Source organism: Mytilus trossulus, chromosome 4 (genome assembly GCF_036588685.1).
Source record: "Mytilus trossulus isolate FHL-02 chromosome 4, PNRI_Mtr1.1.1.hap1, whole genome shotgun sequence".
NCBI classification, from domain to species: Eukaryota; Metazoa; Mollusca; class Bivalvia; order Mytilida; family Mytilidae; genus Mytilus; species Mytilus trossulus.
Genome location: NC_086376.1, coordinates 16,348,141 through 16,371,063, shown reverse-complemented (window position 1 = coordinate 16,371,063; position 22,923 = coordinate 16,348,141). Strand labels below are relative to the sequence as shown.

Sequence of the window (22,923 nt, the reverse complement as noted above, 5' to 3'; positions counted from 1 at the left end):
AATTGGTCCACTGGCCCCATTGTTAGTCTATCTGTCCATCTTTCAGTTCCATATCAGGTTATTAACATGAACTTGAAAGTACATACATTTGTTATGATGCCAAATAAGGATTTTAACAGGACTGAGTTATTCATTGGAATTTTCTTTTGTCATTTTTTTTCATTGTTTTTCAAATATGACACTGACACAATTCTTGAAAGTGTCTATACAATTTATTAGCTGCTTTTTCTAGATTCCTCAGTTAAAGCATGCTATTCCATTTAGTTTATTACAGGTCCGTAAATCATTCCCCAGTACCCAGTAATCAGTGTTCAAGAGGTCATGAGACGCAAAGTAAATTTAGAATAGTGAAACATACCTGAAACAACATTTTATATGTAACTTCTTTTTCAAACACAGCAGGAAAGATTTTATCCTTGTCTCTGTATTTGTTAAATGGTTCCCTGTTTACTATGGCCTTATCAATACTGGTTCTAAAGTTCCCAAGGGGAGCGAACTCTAGACACATCAACAGGCTTGGTCTGATTGATATACCAAGGAAGGAAACAATATATGGATGATTAAGTTTACTGGTAACTAACACTTCTTGTCTCATCTCCATAAAAGCTCTCCATGCCTGAAAAAAGTAATTATTGTAAATTAAGAAATTATTGCGTTCATTTATTATTGTGATTTTTGAAGAATGGACAAAAGTGCAATCTAGGTTTATTATAGCAATTTCAGGAAAATCTTAATACAGATGTATATATTCATATCATATCAGAATGTGCTTTCTTATTATTGTGATACTAAACTCAGCATTATTTCCAGTATTAATAAAAATCTTCCTGAATAAAGAGTATAATATTCTTGATTTAAACAAATATCTTGCATTTATGGTTCCATATACTCATATTTGCCTTCACTGTAAGTAAGAAGAGATTACATTTAATATGTAATGTGAACCAAAGAAGCAGAGCAAACATGCTGTTGAAGCCTTTACCTATAGGTGCTTATATCTTAGTGAATATTTTCCTGTGAAAAGTTGTTACAATCATATCACATCTTTTGATATATAATAATATCCTAGATGTACAGTTATTCTAATTTCCTCAATCTCTTAAAGGTTCTCTTTTTAACAAATAATGATTAATAAATTACTATCATATTTAATATGTGTTATTTACGTGAATACTGGTAATTCATTATAATTCATAGGATGCCAAATTTTGATGATTTTGTGGTTATAGGTGAACCACTAATCTAAATGTTCAGCAAATTACAAATCATGTATATGCCAGCTGTATACTAACCTCAGTAAAACCAGTTAATCAAATATCCATGAATATACGAAGTTTCCTCAATCAACGAAAATTGGTACCCCAGGAAAATTCATAAATCCACAGTATTATTCAGATAACTTACTTTGATACTATTAGCTTCATCAACATCAATGGTGTAAGCAGAATAATTTTTATAAATATCATCTTGTTCTTCATTATCTTCAGCTTTTTCTCCTCCTGTGTGATAACTACTGTCTAAACTACTCAATTGGAAGCCAGCATACGGTGCTCCGTGGTATAACTTCACAGCCACATCAACGTCACCATATTGTCCTTTAAGAACTTTACCTGCGACACCAATACCTAGCAGATTATCCTCTTCAACTGACAGTTTTGTAATGTCTATTATAAACTTTTTAGGAATTTCATGCATCAGTAATTCTGGGACTAATTGCACCAGAGGTATTTTTAGATTTTTAGGACATGTGATGGTATCAGATGACATAATGAGCCTAGCACAGTGCTCTACTGAGAAATGGTCAAGACCCTTAGGTAATGAATGGATCGTGTCATAACAGTCTGGACACATAGCATATCTCTGGACTCTAGGCTGACCATATTCATCCCACTCCATTAAACCTAACAAAAATATAAGTTATAACTCTAACAATTATCTATATATAAATAAAATAAATACATATCCTTCAAATCTTTGACTAAAACACACATATGATAACAAAAAGATTTGAAAATCGTAACTATAAAGATCCCTTTCTAGGATCCTTGTCATTTAACTCATTGAAAGTATCTTTTCTTTATATTGTGTGGATAATGTGGAAAGTTTCAAATACTTGAGGGGAACACCCCTTTTTGAGTTTATTTAGTGATCATGCAGGTATAACTATTCTCATATATCTGCTACTTCATTTTCCCTATTAATCTGAGGATCTGTGAATAATTAAACTACACAGAAAAGAATAGCTTTTGTATATACAATGCAACAAGTAAACTAACAGAAGTTGAAATACCTTGACCAAGAGATTGTGATTCTGTGGAAGGTTTCATTTCTTTTCGATAAATGGTATAAAATAAGTGTTCAACAAGTGTTATACAAACCTGGGTAATGATCATTGAGCAAGTCATCAATCTCGTCCACAACAATCCCCATGATGGAGTAGTCTCCCTTAGTTGATTGTACTGTTATCAAAACACCTCTGTGTGGAGCCATGCCTTGACCTTGTGGAACAATGGTGGCCTCCACAAGTAAGCAACCAGAATCATGTCCTAGATACAAACCATCTTCCCAATAAATCATATCTTTCTTTACGATCTGTAATCCACTGTTAAATAAAATAATACAAATAGACAAATATCATGCAACTACAATTAAATCAAATAATCTTTAACAATTAGGAAAACTCTTTTTAGCTATCAATTTTCAACTGAAACCCGTCTATTTTAGAGAGATTTTGTGAATATGACAGAAATTTGTTGTTTTTCTTTATGAACAACAAATGTCATGAAAATATTTATTTGCATCTAGCATTTAGAGTGGGGTGATCATTTTTGCCATATCTTTCCATGTTTTCTTCAGTTTATGTTCAGGTATTTATTTTTTTGAAGTATACTGATATTTCTATATGAAGATAACTTCAAATGCAAAATATTCTTAGCTTGAAAACGTGTTTGTTTTGAGTAAAATCGTCTGAAAAGTTGGATTAAAGGGTGTTTGAAATTTCCTAATTTTTTGTCAACGTGGGACACATATTCGCCATTTTTACATATCTATTTAAAACCAAATAACTGCAGCTTTAAACAATATTTATCAAATGAATTTCATCATTGACAAATAGTAGACATTTAAAAGGTGTAAAAAACTGAAATTTAGGGCAATCAGTCAAAGAATTACTAAGGAATGCTTCTTTGAAATCGTTTTTGTCATTCAGGAAATTGGCTGAAAATCGTTGTCCATTTATGGGCATAATGATTCTGGTCTGTGGGTCTGTCCGTCCATTTGTTTGTCCCCCTTTAGGTTAAAGTTTTTAGTCAAGGTAGTTTTTGATAAATGTGAAGTCCAATCAACTTGAAACTTAGTACATATGTTTCCTATGATTTGATCTTTCTAATTTTAATGCCAAATTAGAGATTTTCACCCATTTTCAAGGTCCACTGAACATAGAAAATGATAGTGTGGATGGGGCATCCATGTACTGGGGACAAATTCTTGTTTTTATATATTTTCTAATTTTATTTTAATGTTAGTTTGTTAATAGCCTCTTTTGTATGGTTTCAAATTTTGACTTTGAAGTTCAGAGGTCTAAGGGTTCGAGACTCTTCCTTTGATGTTTGATCTTTGTAACACTGACTTGTTATATGATCTATAAGTAGTGTTGCTCATTTTTTTTTTAAATAAACAGCTGCGCCATGAGTGCATGATACGCCCGACGCCTAGTGTGGAAGTCTTATGCAATTATCATAAATAGTTTCTGAGAAAGTTTTAAGCAATAACCATATATTGTTTTTGAGACACAGTGGGACATGTGAAACCTCCACCCTGTTTTTTTTACAAAAAAATAAATATTACTAAAATAAAATTTTGAATCAAAACCAAAAAATAAACAGATCTTTATATTAATATAACAAAGAAGTATGCAAAGTTTTAAGCAAAAATCATAAATTATTTTTGAGATACGGCGGGACATGTAAAAAAAAAACCTCCCCATGTTTAACAAAATACTCAATAACACAAAAAGAAAATTTTGAATCATCACCAAAAAATATACTGAACTTTAGATTAATATAACAAAGAAGTGTGTAAAGTTTTAAGCAATAATCATAAATTGTTTTTGAGGTACGGCATTACATGTAAAAAAAACACCTCCCCCTTTTTTTATAAAATACTAATAACTCAAAAATGAAATTTTGAATCATCACCAAAAAGATTACAGATCTTTAGATTAATATAACAAAGACATGTGTAAAGTTTTAAGCAATAATCATAAATTGTTTTTCAGATATGGCGCGACATGTAAAAAAAAATCTCCCCTTTTTTACAAAATACTCAAAAACTCAAAAAAAGTTTTTGTCTGCCTGTCCATCTGTCAGGCGTAAAATATGAAAGTTTGAATCATCACCAAAAAGTATACAGATATTGAGATTAATATAACTAAAAAGTGTTTAAAGATTTAAGTCATAATCAAGAATCTTTTTTGAGATACAGTGCAACATGTGAAAAAAACACCACCCTGTTTTAGTAATAAAGTGCCGTAACTCAAAAAGTTGAAATTTTATATTCACTAAAAAGTATACAGATCATTTGACCATCATAAGAAACAACTATATTAAGTTTCATGAAATTTGGATAAGTTGTTTTCAAGTTATGGAATAACCGTTTCACAAATGATATCAGATATGTTCCTTACGTCGTAACTACAATCCCCTTCCCTTTCATGAATTTGACCTACCGAATTAGACTTTTTACCGGATTTGTAATCACATAAGCAACACGACAGGTGCCGCATGTGGAGCAGGATCTGCTTACCCTTCCGGAGCACCTGAGATCACCCCTAGTTTTTGGTGGGGTTCGTGTTGTTTATTCTTTAGTTTTCTATGTTGTGTCATGTGTGCTATTGTTTTTTCTGTTTGTCTTTTTCATTTTTAGCCATGGCGTTGTCAGTTTGTTTTAGATTTATGAGTTTGACTGTCCCTTTGGTATCTTTTCTCCTCTTTTACGGTGCGACATGTGTACGCCTGACAGATTGACAGGCAGACAGATGGACGGACAGACGGACGGACACTGGACATTTGTAAACCATAATACGTCCTGTCAAAATTTTGACGGACATATAAAAATTAAAGATTCCAGAATTGTTTTTAGACAGATGAAATTATCTATAACAAACAGTTGGTTTTTTTTTTTTACATCAATGACATTTGTCTTTGTGCCTGTGCAAAAGTTTTTTTAACTTTTCAATACAAATGTATAGAGCACAATAATTTACTTTGAGGTTATTTCTACATGAACAACTTTCATGTAAATAGTTAACAACCTTATACATACCTGGATGCTGAGCTCTGTCTCTCCAACATTTTGTGGAACTTTGCAGGTGTAACAGATGACGTCAGAGATTTATTTAGAATCCAGTCTGATGTTAGTAGTTCTATTCTATACATCAATCGTGACAAAAGACGACTCCAGAATCCAGAGGGAATGAATGCCATCTTGTAAAGTCGGATAACCTTTAACCCTAGTTCATCAGATCGGTTAAGGTCAATGGCAGGGTACTTGGATAGCTGAGAGGGTATAAATAATCTAGAAAAAAAACAATTGCTGATATGTTTTATCAATATTCAATGAAATAATAAATAAATGTAAAACTATGCTGAAAAAGAGTACACTTTAAGACATGTCGATTTTTTTCACTAAACTCTGGGTAAGACCTATATTTTCACTTTTTTAAGTTGACTGGCATGGGTAATGGGTAGGAAAAAGTTTTCTAAGACAAAAAAAATCTTAATTTACATAATAAAATACAATTTGTTTGGCTTAAACTTACTTCCCACCAAAATCTACGCTGAGAGCAATTTCAAATCTCTCCATTAACTGTATATACTGGTCTACGTAATCATCGGGGAATCGTGAATCCTCACTGAATATCCTCCTTACTTCAACCTTACTTATTTTTCCTCCTCTAACATTGGGATCATGTACCTATTCAAATAGCAAAAGATAAAGTCATGTGAACAGGTGATTTCATCTAATATAAATAACTCACAATTTTTCTTAAGGATAATAAGAATACAAATAATTCAAATAATTCAATTCATGTTAAATATAATTAACTTTGCTCTTTTAAGATTGAGAATCTTTCAACATCTGACATCAAAACAAGATTAATTCATGCAATTTCTATGTTGCGTTGATGAAAATTGCTTAATGATAAAAGTATCAAGAAAAAAATAAGACAAAACTATTATTCTGTAAGTTGATGATGGGAATAGAAAATTGCAAACAATTGAAACAATTAAATTGGTTTTAAAATGAACACTGATTTGAAGACTGTCTGAAAAAGTGTAATTCCCAACTATCAAGAATCAAAAGCAGTTCCTGCTCAAGAAGTTCCAATATATGGTTACCAGATCATATCTTACACCGTCTTATTCTAATTTGTTTTTGAAGACTTAAAATTGTTCAAAATAAAAAAATTAAAAAAACCATGTTGTTGTCAGAAATTTGACAAACTTTTAACCATATATAAATGTCATTTTTAAATCACTTACTACATGTAGGAGAACTTTTGACAGGACATCACACAGCCATGTTGGATCCAGAAAGTACAAATTATTTAATCCTTTCAGCTGATCATTAAAATGCAGGATTGTCCCATTTTCTGTTAAAAACTTTGTTACTGGAATAAATAAAAAATAAACATTTTTAAAAACCTAATGGCACCTTTATAGACTGGATTTTGATTGTTTAATAGTATATGTATTTTTCATGTATTTTTTTATTATCAGAAGATTCTGAGAAAATAGAGATTAATTCAAATGAAGAGTTTAAAAGTTGCAGACATAAAATAATTTACATCAGTATCATTGTTAAATTTTTCATTTGTAAACGTAATGTTCTACTTTAACTCATTCGCCCCAAAGAGGTTTCTGGAAAATCAGGCATTTTTGAAATTTGCAAACTCTTGATGCTGTAACTGATGCTGATCTATTAAACAACATATTGAGATTTGGGGATGGATGGCATAGTGGGGGTTGGGATGGGAGGTGGAAGATTTTCTCGTGGGTTTGAACCCACCCCCACTGAAAAATGGTAATTTTCCAATTTTAAAATGACCTTGAGAGGTGAACATTGACCAGACTGTGTTTCTTTGTCATTCAAGTCTTACCCTATAGTTACTGCAGTCCATTCATGCTTACTGGGAGTATATGGGACTTATTTGTCTTACTGGCGAATTATTATTGTTAAGTCAGGTCTGCCTAAATGTTTGTTTTTACGGATATTTGACAAAACGGTGACCTAGATTTTGCAGACTAGTTTCCTATTGGCCATATTATACCTCGTTGTGTTCCTATACCACATATGCATGCATTTACAATATTAGTTTATACCTACAATGACTACCAGTTATGTAGTGGCCATCAAAAGATGCCAACCCCACCTGATTTTGGATACTTTTCACGTTTTTCCAATTTTGAACTCTAAACGGCTTTCAAAGTGCCACATTTTCATAAACAGATATCTGAGAAGAGTTTATGGACCATTAACTGCTTGGTTGAAGTCCCTGCTATCATGACAGTTCAGGTGGGGCAGTTCAAAAAAGGTATGGAGGGTCTAGGGGCATCAAAGAATGGTTGTCGCCATCACGCCTACAGGCAGGATTGGGTGTTAAAGGGTTAACATGACTATAAAAATTTTGCCAGTATTTGAAAGACATTACAATCTATACACATAAAACATTATCTAAAAGGTAAACCCACCTTGACGAATTTCTTCAGCCGAATCAAGATCATTGTTTGGTACTTTGTTTATAATCTCAAGAAACTCTTCATGTTCTAAAAATGGTTGTCTTTTTTCATCTAATTTAGTTTTCAAGCTTTCCTGCATGGCCGTCTCTAAATGAAGGTAACTCTTTGGTATACTCCTACCCAGTAGTTTGTTAGGTCTGTTGTTTGGATCTGGTACCCTTGTTGCAAGGTCATACAACTTTTCTTTAAGTTCTGATATACCTGAGGAAGAAACAACCAAACATATTCAATTTGAGTGTATTTATAATTATTTTAAACTGAAAAATGTTCTAAAAGACCTACAATAAAATTGTGAATGGAAATGGGGAATATGTCGAGGAGACAACAACCTGACCAAAGAGCAGAAAGCAGCAAAATACCACAAAGTCTTTTTTTTAATTTGGTGGTTGCTTTGCTGTTTCATTAAGTTATGACCCAGATCTACTTTTATTCATAAAACAATTTTCCAAACATGTTTGCCTTTTTTTCAATAAGCTATATAGCAGATATTCCTGTCTACTTTCAGAATTAAGTTGAAACTAAACAAGTAAAAAGACAGATCCCTTAGACACATTGCGGCTCATTAATTTGAAGCTGCTTATAAATGTGAATTCCTTCTGTTCAGAAAGTGTTTTTTGAAGAAAAATGTGACAAAAATATCTTGGGAAAACACAGATGGAAGAACAGAACATACAGTTGAACAGACAACTGAACAGACAGATGGATAAAGAAACAATTGCAATAAAAACCTAAATTAAAAAGAGGGGTATAATGAAAGAAACTTACCTTCTTTAGTTGTACAAGACACTGGTATAAAACTATCAGTATCTAGCCTAGATGATAAACCACTGGCACGGTCTCCTTCTGGTCCGTAACGGTCCAGTAATAACTGTTTTATTCTCAAGACATCTTGTTGCTTGGTTGGTAAGGTGTTTCTGTCTAAGAATGTGGCAACCAACAAGATACTGGCATTTGGCATTCTTGCCTAATAATACAATAAAGAAACGAATGAAATGAAATATATTTTATCTAATAAATAAGTACAAAATGGATGATATTTTTAACTGTTTTAAAAGTTTTAAAATCACCATGACATCTCCACTCAATACAAATAATAAGTCCAAATGACTGAATGCTGGGATATTAAAACAGTCACTGTTTCTTTGATCAGGCATATTTGGTTTGGATAATAGCAGAATGCATACATATCTATGTCATCTCTAGATCTTATACATGCAAGTGTATCTGAATACTTTAATGTCTTTACATGTCTTAACATAAAAAAAATCTTTTAAGTTCGTCACTCTTGGAGAGTTGTCTCATTGGCAATCAAACCACATCTTATTTTCATATTCTCAATGAAGTTTGACAACCATTACCTGAATACTGTAAAGATACTGGCCGATTTTGTCCAATTCCTTCTCCAGAGACCATAAATCCCACACTAACATGTAAAGTGAGTTTGGTGTGTAGAAACAATGATGGGTTGCTGCCACTGTAGGATCACCACTCATGTCCCAGAGAGAAAACTTTATGGTGGGATAGTCCTGATGCTGAAGATAAACAACATTATTTATTTTTGCTTTGCTAATTGTATTGTTTTAGCAACAATGGGGGAAAAGACAATTCAATTGATTTATTAAACACTCTTAAAAAGATAAGCTCTAAGTTCCTACAGATCTAGTTAACTGAGCATAATTTTCTTTTTGTATCAATTATCTTCATTTTTGAAAGTTTAAAAAACAAAATAGTAATTCCCATAATATTTTTTTTAGATGCAATTACCAAACTTACTGATAATCAATTGTTGAGTGTATTGACAAAAATAGTCCACCTCTTGTCAGAAAAACATCCCATCTTTCATTTTGTTTTAAGGGCATGAAACATGATTATTGACTCAAGACACAACTGAAAAAGTCAATGTAACTAAAACTTTGTAAAATAACAGAGAAGCTTTATAATTATGAAGATTCACTACCAATTGGCTTTATAACCAAATATCATTATGAAAACAGTCTCTGGAAAAAGCGTGAATCCTGGCATGAAATAAACAATATACCTTGAAGAGTTTTAATAGAGTTCCCTTCGGTGGAAGTTCAATGTCATGTCTTTGTACACCAAGTAAATGGTGACTACCCAATGGCTGCCCTTTCAACAATCCTGCAAGAGTTGTCTTTCCTTTGTCCTAAAGATAATAAAAGAAATATACATTTGTTAAGGGCTTTTCTCACTTCTCTGTTAAAACATGCATTGTATCAAGGGAAAGGCACTTTCAAAATGGGAGGAAAATTTCACTTTTTTACTATAACTGACCCAAACTAATAGTTAAGACTTCAAAGTGCCTTCCCTATTAGTGATTAAATAGCAAAGGCCTATTAAATGATGTATTAGAGGCTTTTTTAAAATATCAAAGAATAAATTATTGAATTTATTTACAAGCTCTGTTTTACACAAAATGTTTTGATTTGCATTATTTTTCTCTCAGTCAATGAATTATTTTGTTTATTTTGAAAGAGGAAATATTAATTAAGAGTATTGACTTGATTACTGAAAATTCAGAAATCATTGCAATGTTTTTATAAATGCAAATAATGCAGCTCAATGAGTATTGCAATGATCAGAACTCGCATCATGATATTTTCTTCATAAATCTTGTAGCTTTCTCTAAAATTGCACACAATAATTTTTGAACTAACAGTATCAAATTATAATTCAGGCAAACATGATCATCTGACTGTCAAACTATAATAAACCAAGACCGCTTTTCCCAAATTGTCAACCTACAATTGTTTATTTTATCATTATTTTCTTACCTTTTTTCCCAGAATGACAAGCTTCATTTTATAATACTTCTCAGATTGTCTCAGATCATTTCTCAAACTTAATATAATTTGTTTAGATCTCTGTTGCTGATCTGTAAAATAAAATAAAATTATTGTCACAAATATTTCTTTATAAAAACCGTTCTAAAACATTGAGCGGAAATCATTCTAAAACATCCTAAAAGTTTACAATTGGCCAGATATAACATTATAAGACACTGCTTCTGCATAAAACTTATTGCTATTTGTCCTCCATTACTGGACATCTTAAAAGTTCCTCAAAATTTTAAAGTCATAATAGAAAATATCTGACACCACAATGGAAAAGTGATTGTTGTATGATGTCAAAAGTTGAAGGGGGACAGATTCACATCTTGTCCCACTCATTTTAGAGACTGTATTGTCTGTATATCGGTATTAATGACTTGAACCATATAAAATCTTACCACAATCCATGTCAATCAATTTCTTCATATCTGTAATGTTGACACCCTCCATTTTAATTATACAGGTGACCTTCAACTTGCCCAATTCCTTTGGTAATGACTTAATGGCAGGATTACTGTAAACAACATTATTGTAAAGTTTTCATAAATAAATGGAGAATGTGTCCACGAGACGCTAATAATGTGCATGCATGTAACAGTATAAAGTGACATATCTAGAGATCAGTACAAGTGACACAACCCAAACTCTACCTTGATCTGTGTGATTTGTTAATAAGCTGTTTCTAGACCCCCTTAACATAAAATTGTCCATATTTTGAGTTAGAGCTAATATAGTTTTTTATAATTTTGATATGATTTGTCCAAAAAGAAGTACACCACACTGTTGAAATAATATTGAGAAAGTGCAGTACCATTGTGAAAGGGCAGGTGCAATTTTTTTTATTTCCTTTCTTATGAAAATAACTATGTTCTCTGACCATTTAATCCACTTTCTTCACGTTCATTAATCTACTTACTGTGATATGTCTAAATGATGTAATGATACTAGATGTGAAACACTCGAATGAACTTGGTTCAGGTTGTTATGGCTGAGGTCAAGGTCATGTAAACAATTTCCTAAGAAAGATGGAAAAGAATAGTGATCTTCCTCTATATGTCTATCTTCTTTCTTTTTGTTTAATACCGCTGAAATTCTTCTACAAATATAATTAGCACATTTTGAGTCAAAATTTGAGTTTTAAATTTCCATATATAGAATGCCATTGCAGGAGAATTTGTGATTTACCAATGTCCCAAGCATAGAATCTCCTCATGCAGTGGAATTTATTCAAGAGGTCAACTTTTGCAGACATGACTTCTGCTGGTTACACTTTAATCTATTTCAACACGAAAACATTCTCTGTCATTGGTGGGCGCCAAAGTATAATTACCCATTTAAGGGGGCTCGCGGGTCTAAATGATTTTTTTTATTTAATATAGGATTTCGCTATATTTTTCTATAAATGAACTTTATCTTATACTTAATGGAAAAATGAAATAAAAAAATGGGGTCACCGTTCATTTACGCTCACAATCTGCCTTCAAAAGAAGTATACATTTTTGTTAATGTCCTTTTTTTCTGTTGATCTAATAGGAGAAATATTGGTAATATCGAAATAAAAAAAGAACTAAATTACAGAAATCGCTTAAATTTTACAATTATTTAGTTTATGTACAGCTTATTCGAAAACAACAATATAAAATATAGGTCACCGATGATTTAAAAAAGATATTTTAATTTTAATGCCAAAATATGGCATTTTTGCACCAAAGGGAGATAATTTGGAGCTTTTTCAATGATATCTACATTTTAAAAGTCACCAGGGGTCAACACAAATTGATTTTTTGGAATGATTTTTGTACCATATGATAAAGTAACAACTACTGAAGGTAATTAATCAAATTTGTAATGAAAAATAAATGTTTGATTTTTTTTCTAAAAATCTTATACCTGCGAGCCTCCTTAAGCACCATATATATATATACTGTTAAAGAAAAATGATAATATAAATGCCAACTTAAGCCCACATTAAGTAATCCATATTTTCATTCTTAAAAACATAAAAATACATGTAGTTACATTTGTAACTAATGATTTTTCATATCAAGTACGCACAATATAAGAATGGCATGTCAAGATCTCTTGAATAATTAAGGAAATTATTTAGCCAAAAGCTAACATACAGTTTATTCAATGAATTTGTAAGATAAACAATTTCTTTTTAAAAGTCTCAAAATGGATTTATTATGAATCAATTTTAAAAATATGACATCAAATACATTGTTAATTTGAAATGCATTTTACTTTTGGTTTTTACATAGTTTGCATGAGGAAGATAAAACATTCTTTTCTTTTCATAGCAATAACTTATATTTGTCCACATCACTAATTTGTCTATCAAATTGAAGTCTATGCATGTTAGCTTTTCAAGTGGATGAAAATGTGTTGATCAACGACATTTTGAGTATGATACAATTCTGCAACTATGAAAACACAAAAAAACCTGTTAACTTAAACTAAAAATTTCTAGGGGGAGACAGATTCTCCATCAGTTTCAGTTTTTATAAATCTTTGCTTTCAAATATTGAACTTTGAGCGTTTCAAAGTTAAATCCCAAAGAAATGCTCTGGACCTGTGAAATTTCTAAAGTTTTGTTTTCATTTCGAAATGAATATGCAGTTCAAGTGAAATTTTACTACACTACCTGTCTCCACACTTGAAAGGAATGATTAAGTTCTCAAATAGTCTTCAAAATTTCTGTTTTATTGACCCTAGTCTAAAATAATTTGTTTTATTTTATACTAGAATTGGTCAGTGTTATCAGCATGCTTGGTTACAAAACATGCCTTTACTAACTAGTATTGTAAATAAAAAGAATGTTTTTCATTTATTATTGAATTTAAATTAGGTCATGCTAAATTTTATTTTATACAAAAACTTGTTATGAAATTTTTTTAAAATTACAATAATTGCTCTCTCTTTTAAAGTAATAATGATTCAATCAACAAAAAACAAAAAAATGATATGTGACCATAGAAACAGAAATGAAAACCATGCTCATGAACACCAAAACTAAAGTTGTAATTTGCACTTATTGTTGTATTCAATTCAAGTATAGCTGATACCCAAAGTTTGGTTTTTGAAAAAAATTAAGGAAAAACATTGTTTGAACTAGCCTTTTCACTCATTTCCAATAATTGCAACCTTGTAATAAAATTCAGATATAATTCAAAAGTTATATGTTAAAAAACGTCACATGGAAATTAAATTACGGTAAGCTTTTCCTTTTAACTTGGCAAAATAGAAATGTTCAAAATATGATTACCAGTAAAATATTTTTTTGTTTGTAGATTTTTAAAGAAGAAAAGGTTTAATTTTCAATCTAACAGAGCTTAAGCTAAAAATACGGTAAAAAAGAAAGTGAATGAGTAAAATCATGCAAGTCAATGTTAATGTTCTCAGGTCAAATTTTCTAAAGACATATAAACTGCACAAATTGTATGCTCTTACAACTAATTTCCTAATGCTTGCAGAGTAAAACTTGGCTGGCTTGCTTGCTTTGTTTGTATAAACGTTAGCTCAAGCATTGTAATTAAGATTGACATCTACAAACAATATAGACAGGCATTATCAAACAAGTATATAATTTGATTGAAAGTTATCATAAATACAATTGTCAATATACAAAAAAAGCAAGCAAGCTAACCGAAGTCTTACCCTGTATGCACTACAAAATTAGCTATAATGCAGCTCAAGTTTACTAGCTGACAGTTCAATTTTGAGAAAATCTTGTATTGCTGATAATTGTTTTACTGCTTTACCCTAAAGATCACTCAGTGAAAGTTGGGTTTAAATTGGTCTAGTGGATTGATGTGGAGAAGTTTTTTGTTGAAGTTTACAATGACGCAAGTCAACAACACCTACCGAAGGCAATAACTCACATGGGTTCAAATGAGATAGGAGGCAAAATCATTATCACTGAAACCAAGATGTCTTAATATACCAGTCCCACAAAAAAGAATGTGTCCATAATAAATGATGCTCACTCACACTCACACTATTATTTTCTATATTTAGTGATCAGTAAAATTAGGGTGAAAACTTAGTTCATCAAAAACTACCTTGACTATACTCTAACCAAAAACTTTAACCTGAAGCAGGACAGACGGATGTATAGACAGACAGATGAAAAAACCAAAGGAAGAAAGAACAGACACACAGACTGAAAAACATAATACCACTAGGTATAAAAACATACAACCATGTGAAAATTTCATTAGTTACAGAAAAAATGATTTTTTTATGACAGATTTAAAACTGAATTAATGTATAGCTTGACTACTGTATAAATTAGGCACATAATGCATTATTTTGACCTGAGAACTTTAATTCAAGTTTTAAATAATTAAGATAGAAATGTGTAACTTACTCATTATAAAACAGAAAGTGTTTCAAATTCAAACTGAAATATAACATACTTACTCATAAAACATACTAGAAAACAAATACTTTTTAAAATATATAGCTTCTATGAAAAGATGGACTGAATAAATACCCATATCAAAAAGGCATGCATTGCTTGTGAAATAATTCTATAATGAACAAAATGTTTGGTTTTACTACCAACATTGGCCATCTAAATGAAGACCTTGTAATTATGAATGAATGTGATAAATTGTCCCACTAATTCTAATATTGAAAATGACTGAAGGCAAAATGAGACAATGAGAATGGTCTACAAGTAAGTGAGGTATAAAAAAGACCTGGACTATAAAAAAAAAAAATCCAGTGTAATAAGGTTGTATGATCAACTAAAATCTGAAATAAATTTTATGGTAGCAAAAGTTAAAAAAAACTCTTGAACAGTAATTACCTATTAGTAGGTTTTGGTCCTAAACAGTTATGTGCTAATTCCATTAAATATAGTTGTGAGCACTCCCAATGGTCTGGGTCAGGGAGTCTGGATATCTTATTGTAGCTAGCATAAAGCTCAACTAAACAACCTGTCAAAATAAACAATACCTTTGAGAAATTAGAGCCACTTTCTCTCAGATCTTTTGTTCTCTTTTTCTAATAAACATTTAATCATGAAATACCATTTGTCATTTTTTTTTTTTTTCAGACATTTGCACCGGCCATAAAACTGTTCAAGTGACAGTCTGGTTTGACCTAGAATCTGTTAAGGGAGCTGGGTTGTCTAGATTTGCGATAATATACTTTTCCTAAACTTCTGCAAAAGATTGGGTTAATGTTTCTTTAAATTTCAATAAATATAAACTAGGGATTTTTACAAAATTATATTGCAATTGAGGTAGCACAATACAAAGATTTTTTACTTCCAATCACTAACCTTTAAAATGGCGTAACTTTCTTATGAATGCATATAAAATAATAAAAGAGTTATATATAGATAGATAAAAGATTTATATTTTAAATGGATGCAATGTCGTTATTATGCAATTATTATGTAATCAATTATTATGTTATTAGTGGCACAATCTCGGCCTGTTCATTTGTTCAGTGGAAATTTGTTGAAAAATATTTTTAACACACCTAACATGGACATTGGTTACATAACTGTTGTATAATACTAACATTGCATTAATTAGAAAAAGTAATCTGTAAGCTATCCATAACTACCACTTTTATAAATTTCCAAGCATTATTAACCCTTTCCTCCATTGAATTTTTTTTTTTTTGCATACTTGATTTGCATAGAAATTTTTTGATAAAATGCTGAACATATGCTTTACAGTTTTAAGGCATTGCGAAAAACAACTATTTCTTCAAATAAATTTAAGTCGGATGTTCCTATGATATTCCTTTTTATATTGTCATATTGGATACAAATTTTATGAAGTCAACTGCAGACACTTTGTAGTGTAGTCAAAGTGTTTTAACTGAGGTACTACACAGGTGTCAAAAGGCGTCTTTATGGAGTAAGGGCGGTGGCGTCAAAAGGCATCATTAGAGAGGAAAGGTTAAGAAAGTTACAGCATTTTATAATTTGGGAGTTGGAGTTATAAAATCTTTGTATTAATTGTGCTACCTTAACAATAACAGTTATTTTATGTGGGTTATGTAGGGTAATCTGGATTTTTACTTATTGAGAAAATATTAAACAATTAAGTTGGTTAAAATCAGTGGGGGAATTGATTTCCAAAATTACTCTCAAAATATTAAACCAAAATAGGTGGTAAGTGACCTTATTTTCTGGAAAAAAAACCTAACCAAAAATTGTCCTATCAATTTCACAATAATTATCTCCCCTTGATTCTAAAATGATTTTTGTTTCTGCTGAAAATATCAATTACACTTAGTGACTTAATTTTTTCATAGTTAAATTTCAGGTTTTAAATGATTTGTTGCATACTGAATGATAAATGGTAAACTATCTTTAAAATACCATAAGAGTATTTTGCAACATGCTCAGAAAGGATGCTTAGAAATTACAACCTTCTTTAAATAGAATCTTTGATTATAAAGATTTATCTAAATATACCAAATTAATTGCCTTCTGACAATCTTTTGATTAGATGATCTATAATTTATACAATCTGTAACATATAACTTTACCTAATTTGACAACACTTTCGTTAATTTCCTCCAGTTTGTTATTATTCAAGCGTAACGTTCTCAATGTACCACACCAATACTGTTCCAAGCTGACAGGACATCTATCTAACTCATTATGGGAAAGATTTAACATAGCCTGTAATCAAATAAAATACTCCTTGATATTTATTCTGTAAGTTAGGTTGAATATGTACAGAAATTTACAATTTTTCTTTTATTTATAGTCTAATAAAATTGAGAATGGAAATAGGGAATGAGTCAAAGAGACAACAACCCAACCATGGAACAGACAACAATTGTAATGTCTACAATTTTTTTAACTTTCAGTTTATTTTTTCTTAAGAATATTATGAAACATAATTTTAAGCCAATAACACAATAAATATGAATTATGGTTGTCCAGATTTTTTGTGTGTGTACTTTTCATATGAAAGTCAGTCTAGGAAAGACTCTTCCACATTTTTAGGTTGATTCCCTCCGTAAAATTTCGGTATGCCTTTCTGGATATTCAAATAGTATGTCAAACTTGTTTAATAAGATGGAGGTACCAGTCTACCACTTTTATGCCTTGACTTACCATATTACAGTCCCAAGCATTAGGAAAGGATACCAGTCTATTATGACTAACATCAAGGGTAGATAATCCAGAACATTTCCTGATATACTCGTGTGGTAACATTTCTAGCTTGTTCTGGGATACATTCAGGTAGTGTAAATTTGGACACTGAACAAAACTTGAACTATCTAAAATGAAAAAAAAACAAAGTCAAAAGCAAATATATAGATATATTCTACAAGTATAATTTTTAGCAATTGAAAACATGCCAATTTCAAGGTGTCATTTTAGATTTTTTTTCATTCTGGAATCTCAAATGAGTAGGTGTTTCAGTCTTGTGTGTAAGGAGATCAATCATCATTTTTGCTTTTGAAATTTCCAATGAAGTTTGAATTGGAGCAACAGATATCCACTGAGAAATACTCAAATATGGTTTTAAAAGAATTTCTAATGAAGGAAATATATATGTTTAAAAGAAATCTTCATATATTTTATAAATAGGATTGAAAACACATGTGCAGCTATGAACAGTATTGTCTACATATGACAAAGCTTCACAAGTCTCTGGGAAAGTGAAGTCTTGTCAGTCCTTCAAAGAGACTGTTAACTAGAGAAGTTTTAATTGCCAAAAAACAAATACATCCATGGTAATTTTCAGTGTGAGCACAAAGAATAACACACTACTGTGGATACATATTTATTTTCATGGGTAGTGGTACCATTTTTCTAGATACCAGCTCAAGCGAGAAAACCAATGATAATCTTTAATATATATCTTTATTAGCCTCCCTTAGGAGAGATAGTGATATGAATACAATATCAATGCATTACACAGTATACACAAATTTGAACAGATAAACACAAAAAAAATAAAGGAAAGTGCTTTAAACTTAATTCATAAAAAATTTCAATTAGGAATGAAGAAAACTTTTTCAAAACTTGTACACATATGTGACGCATAAAAATTGAAAACGTTTTTTCTGCTCACAATCTAGTTGAATTCGGTTTCACATGACAGTAAAATATAACAGAAATCTTTGAAAAAATGCACTAAAAGTTATTGGGTTTATGCATCGTAACTTGCACCTGTTAATGTTATTACCTGTAGTCTGTGAGGTAACAACTGGATACTGTGAATGCAGTGTCTTCAGTAGATATTTCAGATTATTATTAGAAAGATTTAAAGTGACTAGAGATTGGAGCTGAAATACTTCATGGCAAATGTCTTCTAACTTGTTATCTCCTAGCTGGATTTCTGATAAACTGAAATTATAACATGATAAGTATAGAGAAAAAAGTAAAATCACAAAAATACTTCTGCTGTTGTTCGTTCTATTGTTGGGTCGTTGTCTATTTGACACATTCCCCATTTCCATTCTCATTTTTATCAAATAATCAAATGGCCAAATCACAATGAATCAAAACCTCAAACATATCAAACGAATGGATAACAACTGTCATATTCCTGACTCAGTATAGGAATTTTCTATAGAAAATGGTGGAATAAACCTGGTTTTATAGCTAGCCAAACCTCTCACTTGTATATGACAGTAGCATCAAATTCCATTATATTGACAACGATGCATGAACAAAACAAACAGACATAATAGGTAAAAATGTCAAAAATACAGCAGTCAACAGTGCGTTATAATCTTAATCACTTTAAAAAACCTACAAATGATTATAGAATTGAGAACATTGTCTTTCTCAACCAGGAATTCCCATGGACTGAATTCACATTACTCTGTTGGATGTTAATCAGGCAGTTATAAACCTAGTCCTTGTCAGATTGTTCAGCCAACATTCCTATCTTACAAAAAATAAATGAGAGTACATTGTTTACTTTAATACAATGTACTGCTCACAGGGAACAATGAAATAAGTTCTGACAAAGAGTAAGACAGTTCAGAACTATCATCTTCTTCATATTATTTTAACATTGTTTTCTTACAATGATTAAATCAAGGCACATGTATTGTTCTTTACTTTTTTCATACTGCTTATCTAATTAGTGTAAAAGTTATAACACAGAATGAGGCTAGTCCCGAACTATCGTTTTCACATAATTTCCTAACATAATAGAGGCATTTTTGGTGCTACCAAAAATAAAAGGTAAAGTTGCTTGTTTTCCTTATTTCCACTATACTCAACAGATTGTAAACATTGATTGTGATCATAAATTGAGTTCACACAACATTTACAGGTAACAAATGACCGGGAAAAAATTGTGTCAATAAATTAAACCTGATGTAAACTTTGAAATGATAATAGTAATGTCAAGAGGGTTAAAGTTATTTTTTCAAATTCAAGTGGACAAATTTCCTCTTCAAATAAGGAACTGATAAATGTAGGAGTTATAAAAAAACATGCAACAATAATTGGCATTGCACAAGGTTATATGTTTCCCACTCTGCTGATTGACACTTAATTCATTGGAGGTGGACTGATTGATTTTAAATTCTTTCAAAAACATGGTTTATCCATTAGTTGAAAGTGGGCCTTTTTCATATCATTATCTCAATTCAGTGACTGGAAAAATTATTAACCACAAAATAACATGATGGAACAGCAACAAAAGATATAAAAGGGTGGAAAAGCAGCGTGGAGGCCTTATACGTCTTCTGAAGCAGACAGAATTAAGGTTAAAGTAATAATATCATGATGGTACCCAAATTGCATCTATTTTGACAGTTTTTTCACCTACGTTTTTTTTTTGATCCAGACAAAAAAATATTTTGAAACAAAGTTGAAACAAATACACTCCACAAGAGACCAAATGACACAAAACTAAATACTCTAGGTAACTGTACGAACTTCAAAAATGAGTAAAACCAATATTGCAGAATCAGATATAAAAGTATGTCTATAAACATGTAAATAAACCTACCTGTCACATAGTATCTGACCCTCAGGTGAAGATAATTTGACTAGTTTGTTATCTATAAACCTACCTGTCACATAGTATCTGACCCTCAGGTGAAGATAATTTTACTAGTTTGTTATGTATAAACCTACCTATCGCATAGTATCTGACCCTCAGGTGAAGATAATTTGACTAGTTTGTTATGTATAAACCTACCTGTCGCATAGTATCTGACCCTCAGGTAAAGATAATTTGACTAGTTTGTTATGTATAAACCTACCTGTCACATAGTATCTAACCCTCAGGTGAAGATAATTTGACTAGTTTGTTATGTATAAACCTACCTATCGCAAGGTATCTGACCCTCAGGTAAAGATAATTTGACTAGTTTGTTATGTATAAACCTACCTGTCGCATAGTATCTGACCCTCAGGTGAAGATAATTTGACTAGTTTGTTATGTATAAACCTACCTGTCACATAGTATCTAACCCTCAGGTGAAGATAATTTGACTAGTTTGTTATGTATAAACCTACCTGTCGCATAGTATCTGACCCTCAGGTAAAGATAATTTGACTAGTTTGTTATGTATAAACCTACCTGTCACATAGTATCTGACCCTCAGGTGAAGATAATTTGACTAGTTTGTTATGTATAAACCTACCTATCGCATAGTATCTGACCCTCAAGTGAAGATAATTTGACTAGTTTGTTATGTATAAACCTACCTATCGCAAGGTATCTGACCCTCAGGTGAAGATAATTTGACTAGTTTGTTATGTATAAACCTACCTATCGCATAGTATCTGACCCTCAGGTGAAGATAATTTGACTAGTTTGTTATGTATAAACCTACCTATCGCAAGGTATCTGACCCTCAGGTGAAAATAATTTGACTAGTTTGTTATGTATAAACCTACCTATCGCATAGTATCTGACCCTCAGGTGAAGATAATTTGACTAGTTTGTTATGTATAAACCTACCTATCGCATAGTATCTGACCCTCAGGTGAAGATAATTTGACTAGTTTGTTATGTATAAACCTACCTATCACATAGTATCTGACCCTCAAGTGAAGATAATTTTACTAGTTTGTTATGTATAAACCTACCTGTCACATAGTATCTGACCCTCAGGTGAAGATAATTTGACTAGTTTGTTATCTATAAATCTACCTGTCACATAGTATCTGCCCCTCAGGTGAAGATAATTTGACTAGTTTGTTATGTATAAACCTACCTATCGCATAGTATCTGACCCTCAGGTGAAGATAATTTGACTAGTTTGTTATGTATAAACCTACCTGTCGCATAGTATCTGACCCTCAGGTGAAGATAATTTGACTAGTTTGTTATGGGCAAGATTCAAATGAACTAAGTTAGGCAAGCACCATGGTATTTCTGGAGGTAATGTTGACAAATTGTTCTCATTAAGGTCCAGCTCAACAATTGTATTATGTACACCAGCCACCCAATCATAATTAAAACCACCTAGACTTAAGTGTCTATACTTGGCAACATGCTGAAAAAAATAAAACAGGAATTATAAACATGGGCATAGAACATTTGTCTCTGAAAATGATTCATACATAAAAAATGTTATGCACAATAAAAAGAAACTTGAATTCCTATTTTGCTAGGAAGTTTAATGCACATAGCTAACATATCATGTAAATAAAACAAGGACAAAAAATGTAACACAGGTATTTATAAAGACTTGCATCTTCATTTTTATATTATAAATGATCAGAATATTTTCTTTTAATGTGGGACTGTTTTTCAGGATAGGATTTTAATTCTTTTAATTAATGGTTCACGTATTTGCCTTAAAATCCTGTAAATTGGTAATAACTTATTTTGTGATATTCAAATTTCACAATTTCTAGTTTTCTCCATACTGTTTTTCTTCTTCCTGATTGTAGTCCACTTATTCAAAAAAAAATTAAAAAAAATCTTTAACTCCAAATTAGAAGAAATATAAGATAAATAAGAAATTGTATATTCATGCTGATTATGTTTTCAACTTAAAATGACTTAAAACATCTAAAAACTGCATATCATTTTACGCACTTATTCGATTTTGAAAACCAAGTTTTTATTTTTTTATCACAAATTACATAATATCAGAGATAAAAAAATAAGTACATAGTACATGTGGTTTGTCATTGACCTTGTTGACACAAATAAAATAAATCTACATTAGTTTTATCAAAAAGGAAGTCTTGTGATCAAAATATGATCATTAAATTTTATAACATTTTCTTTTACTTTGTTGCAACTAGGAGTGAGAGTAAGCAATCAGTTTATTCCCATACAAGAAGGGGGTAGGAGGGGTCCTGA

General features: G+C 31.1%; 1 protein-coding gene across 4 annotated transcripts in view; it reads right to left on the bottom strand.

The window, feature by feature from the left end:
* Positions 1-22,923, bottom strand: part of LOC134714778 (leucine-rich repeat serine/threonine-protein kinase 1-like) — a 62,492-nt gene that overhangs the window by 9,167 nt on the left and 30,402 nt on the right. For 3 of the 4 annotated variants that reach the window (XM_063576336.1, XM_063576332.1, XM_063576333.1), the window contains exons 6-24: positions 21,888-22,105; positions 18,823-18,983; positions 17,742-17,908; positions 17,165-17,300; positions 15,462-15,591; positions 15,018-15,050; positions 11,565-11,744; positions 11,047-11,162; positions 10,592-10,692; positions 9,838-9,963; positions 9,158-9,331; positions 8,565-8,763; positions 7,752-8,000; positions 6,543-6,670; positions 5,819-5,973; positions 5,323-5,574; positions 2,379-2,602; positions 1,405-1,901; positions 359-616 (exon numbers count right to left, since the gene is read on the bottom strand). In XM_063576336.1, the coding sequence (XP_063432406.1) occupies positions 359-616; positions 1,405-1,901; positions 2,379-2,602; positions 5,323-5,574; positions 5,819-5,973; positions 6,543-6,670; positions 7,752-8,000; positions 8,565-8,763; positions 9,158-9,331; positions 9,838-9,963; positions 10,592-10,692; positions 11,047-11,162; positions 11,565-11,744; positions 15,018-15,050; positions 15,462-15,591; positions 17,165-17,300; positions 17,742-17,908; positions 18,823-18,983; positions 21,888-22,105 (3,504 nt within the window). The remainder of the gene's footprint in view (positions 1-358; positions 617-1,404; positions 1,902-2,378; positions 2,603-5,322; positions 5,575-5,818; positions 5,974-6,542; positions 6,671-7,751; positions 8,001-8,564; positions 8,764-9,157; positions 9,332-9,837; positions 9,964-10,591; positions 10,693-11,046; positions 11,163-11,564; positions 11,745-15,017; positions 15,051-15,461; positions 15,592-17,164; positions 17,301-17,741; positions 17,909-18,822; positions 18,984-21,887; positions 22,106-22,923) is intronic. The other variant, XM_063576335.1, reaches the window with a different exon arrangement.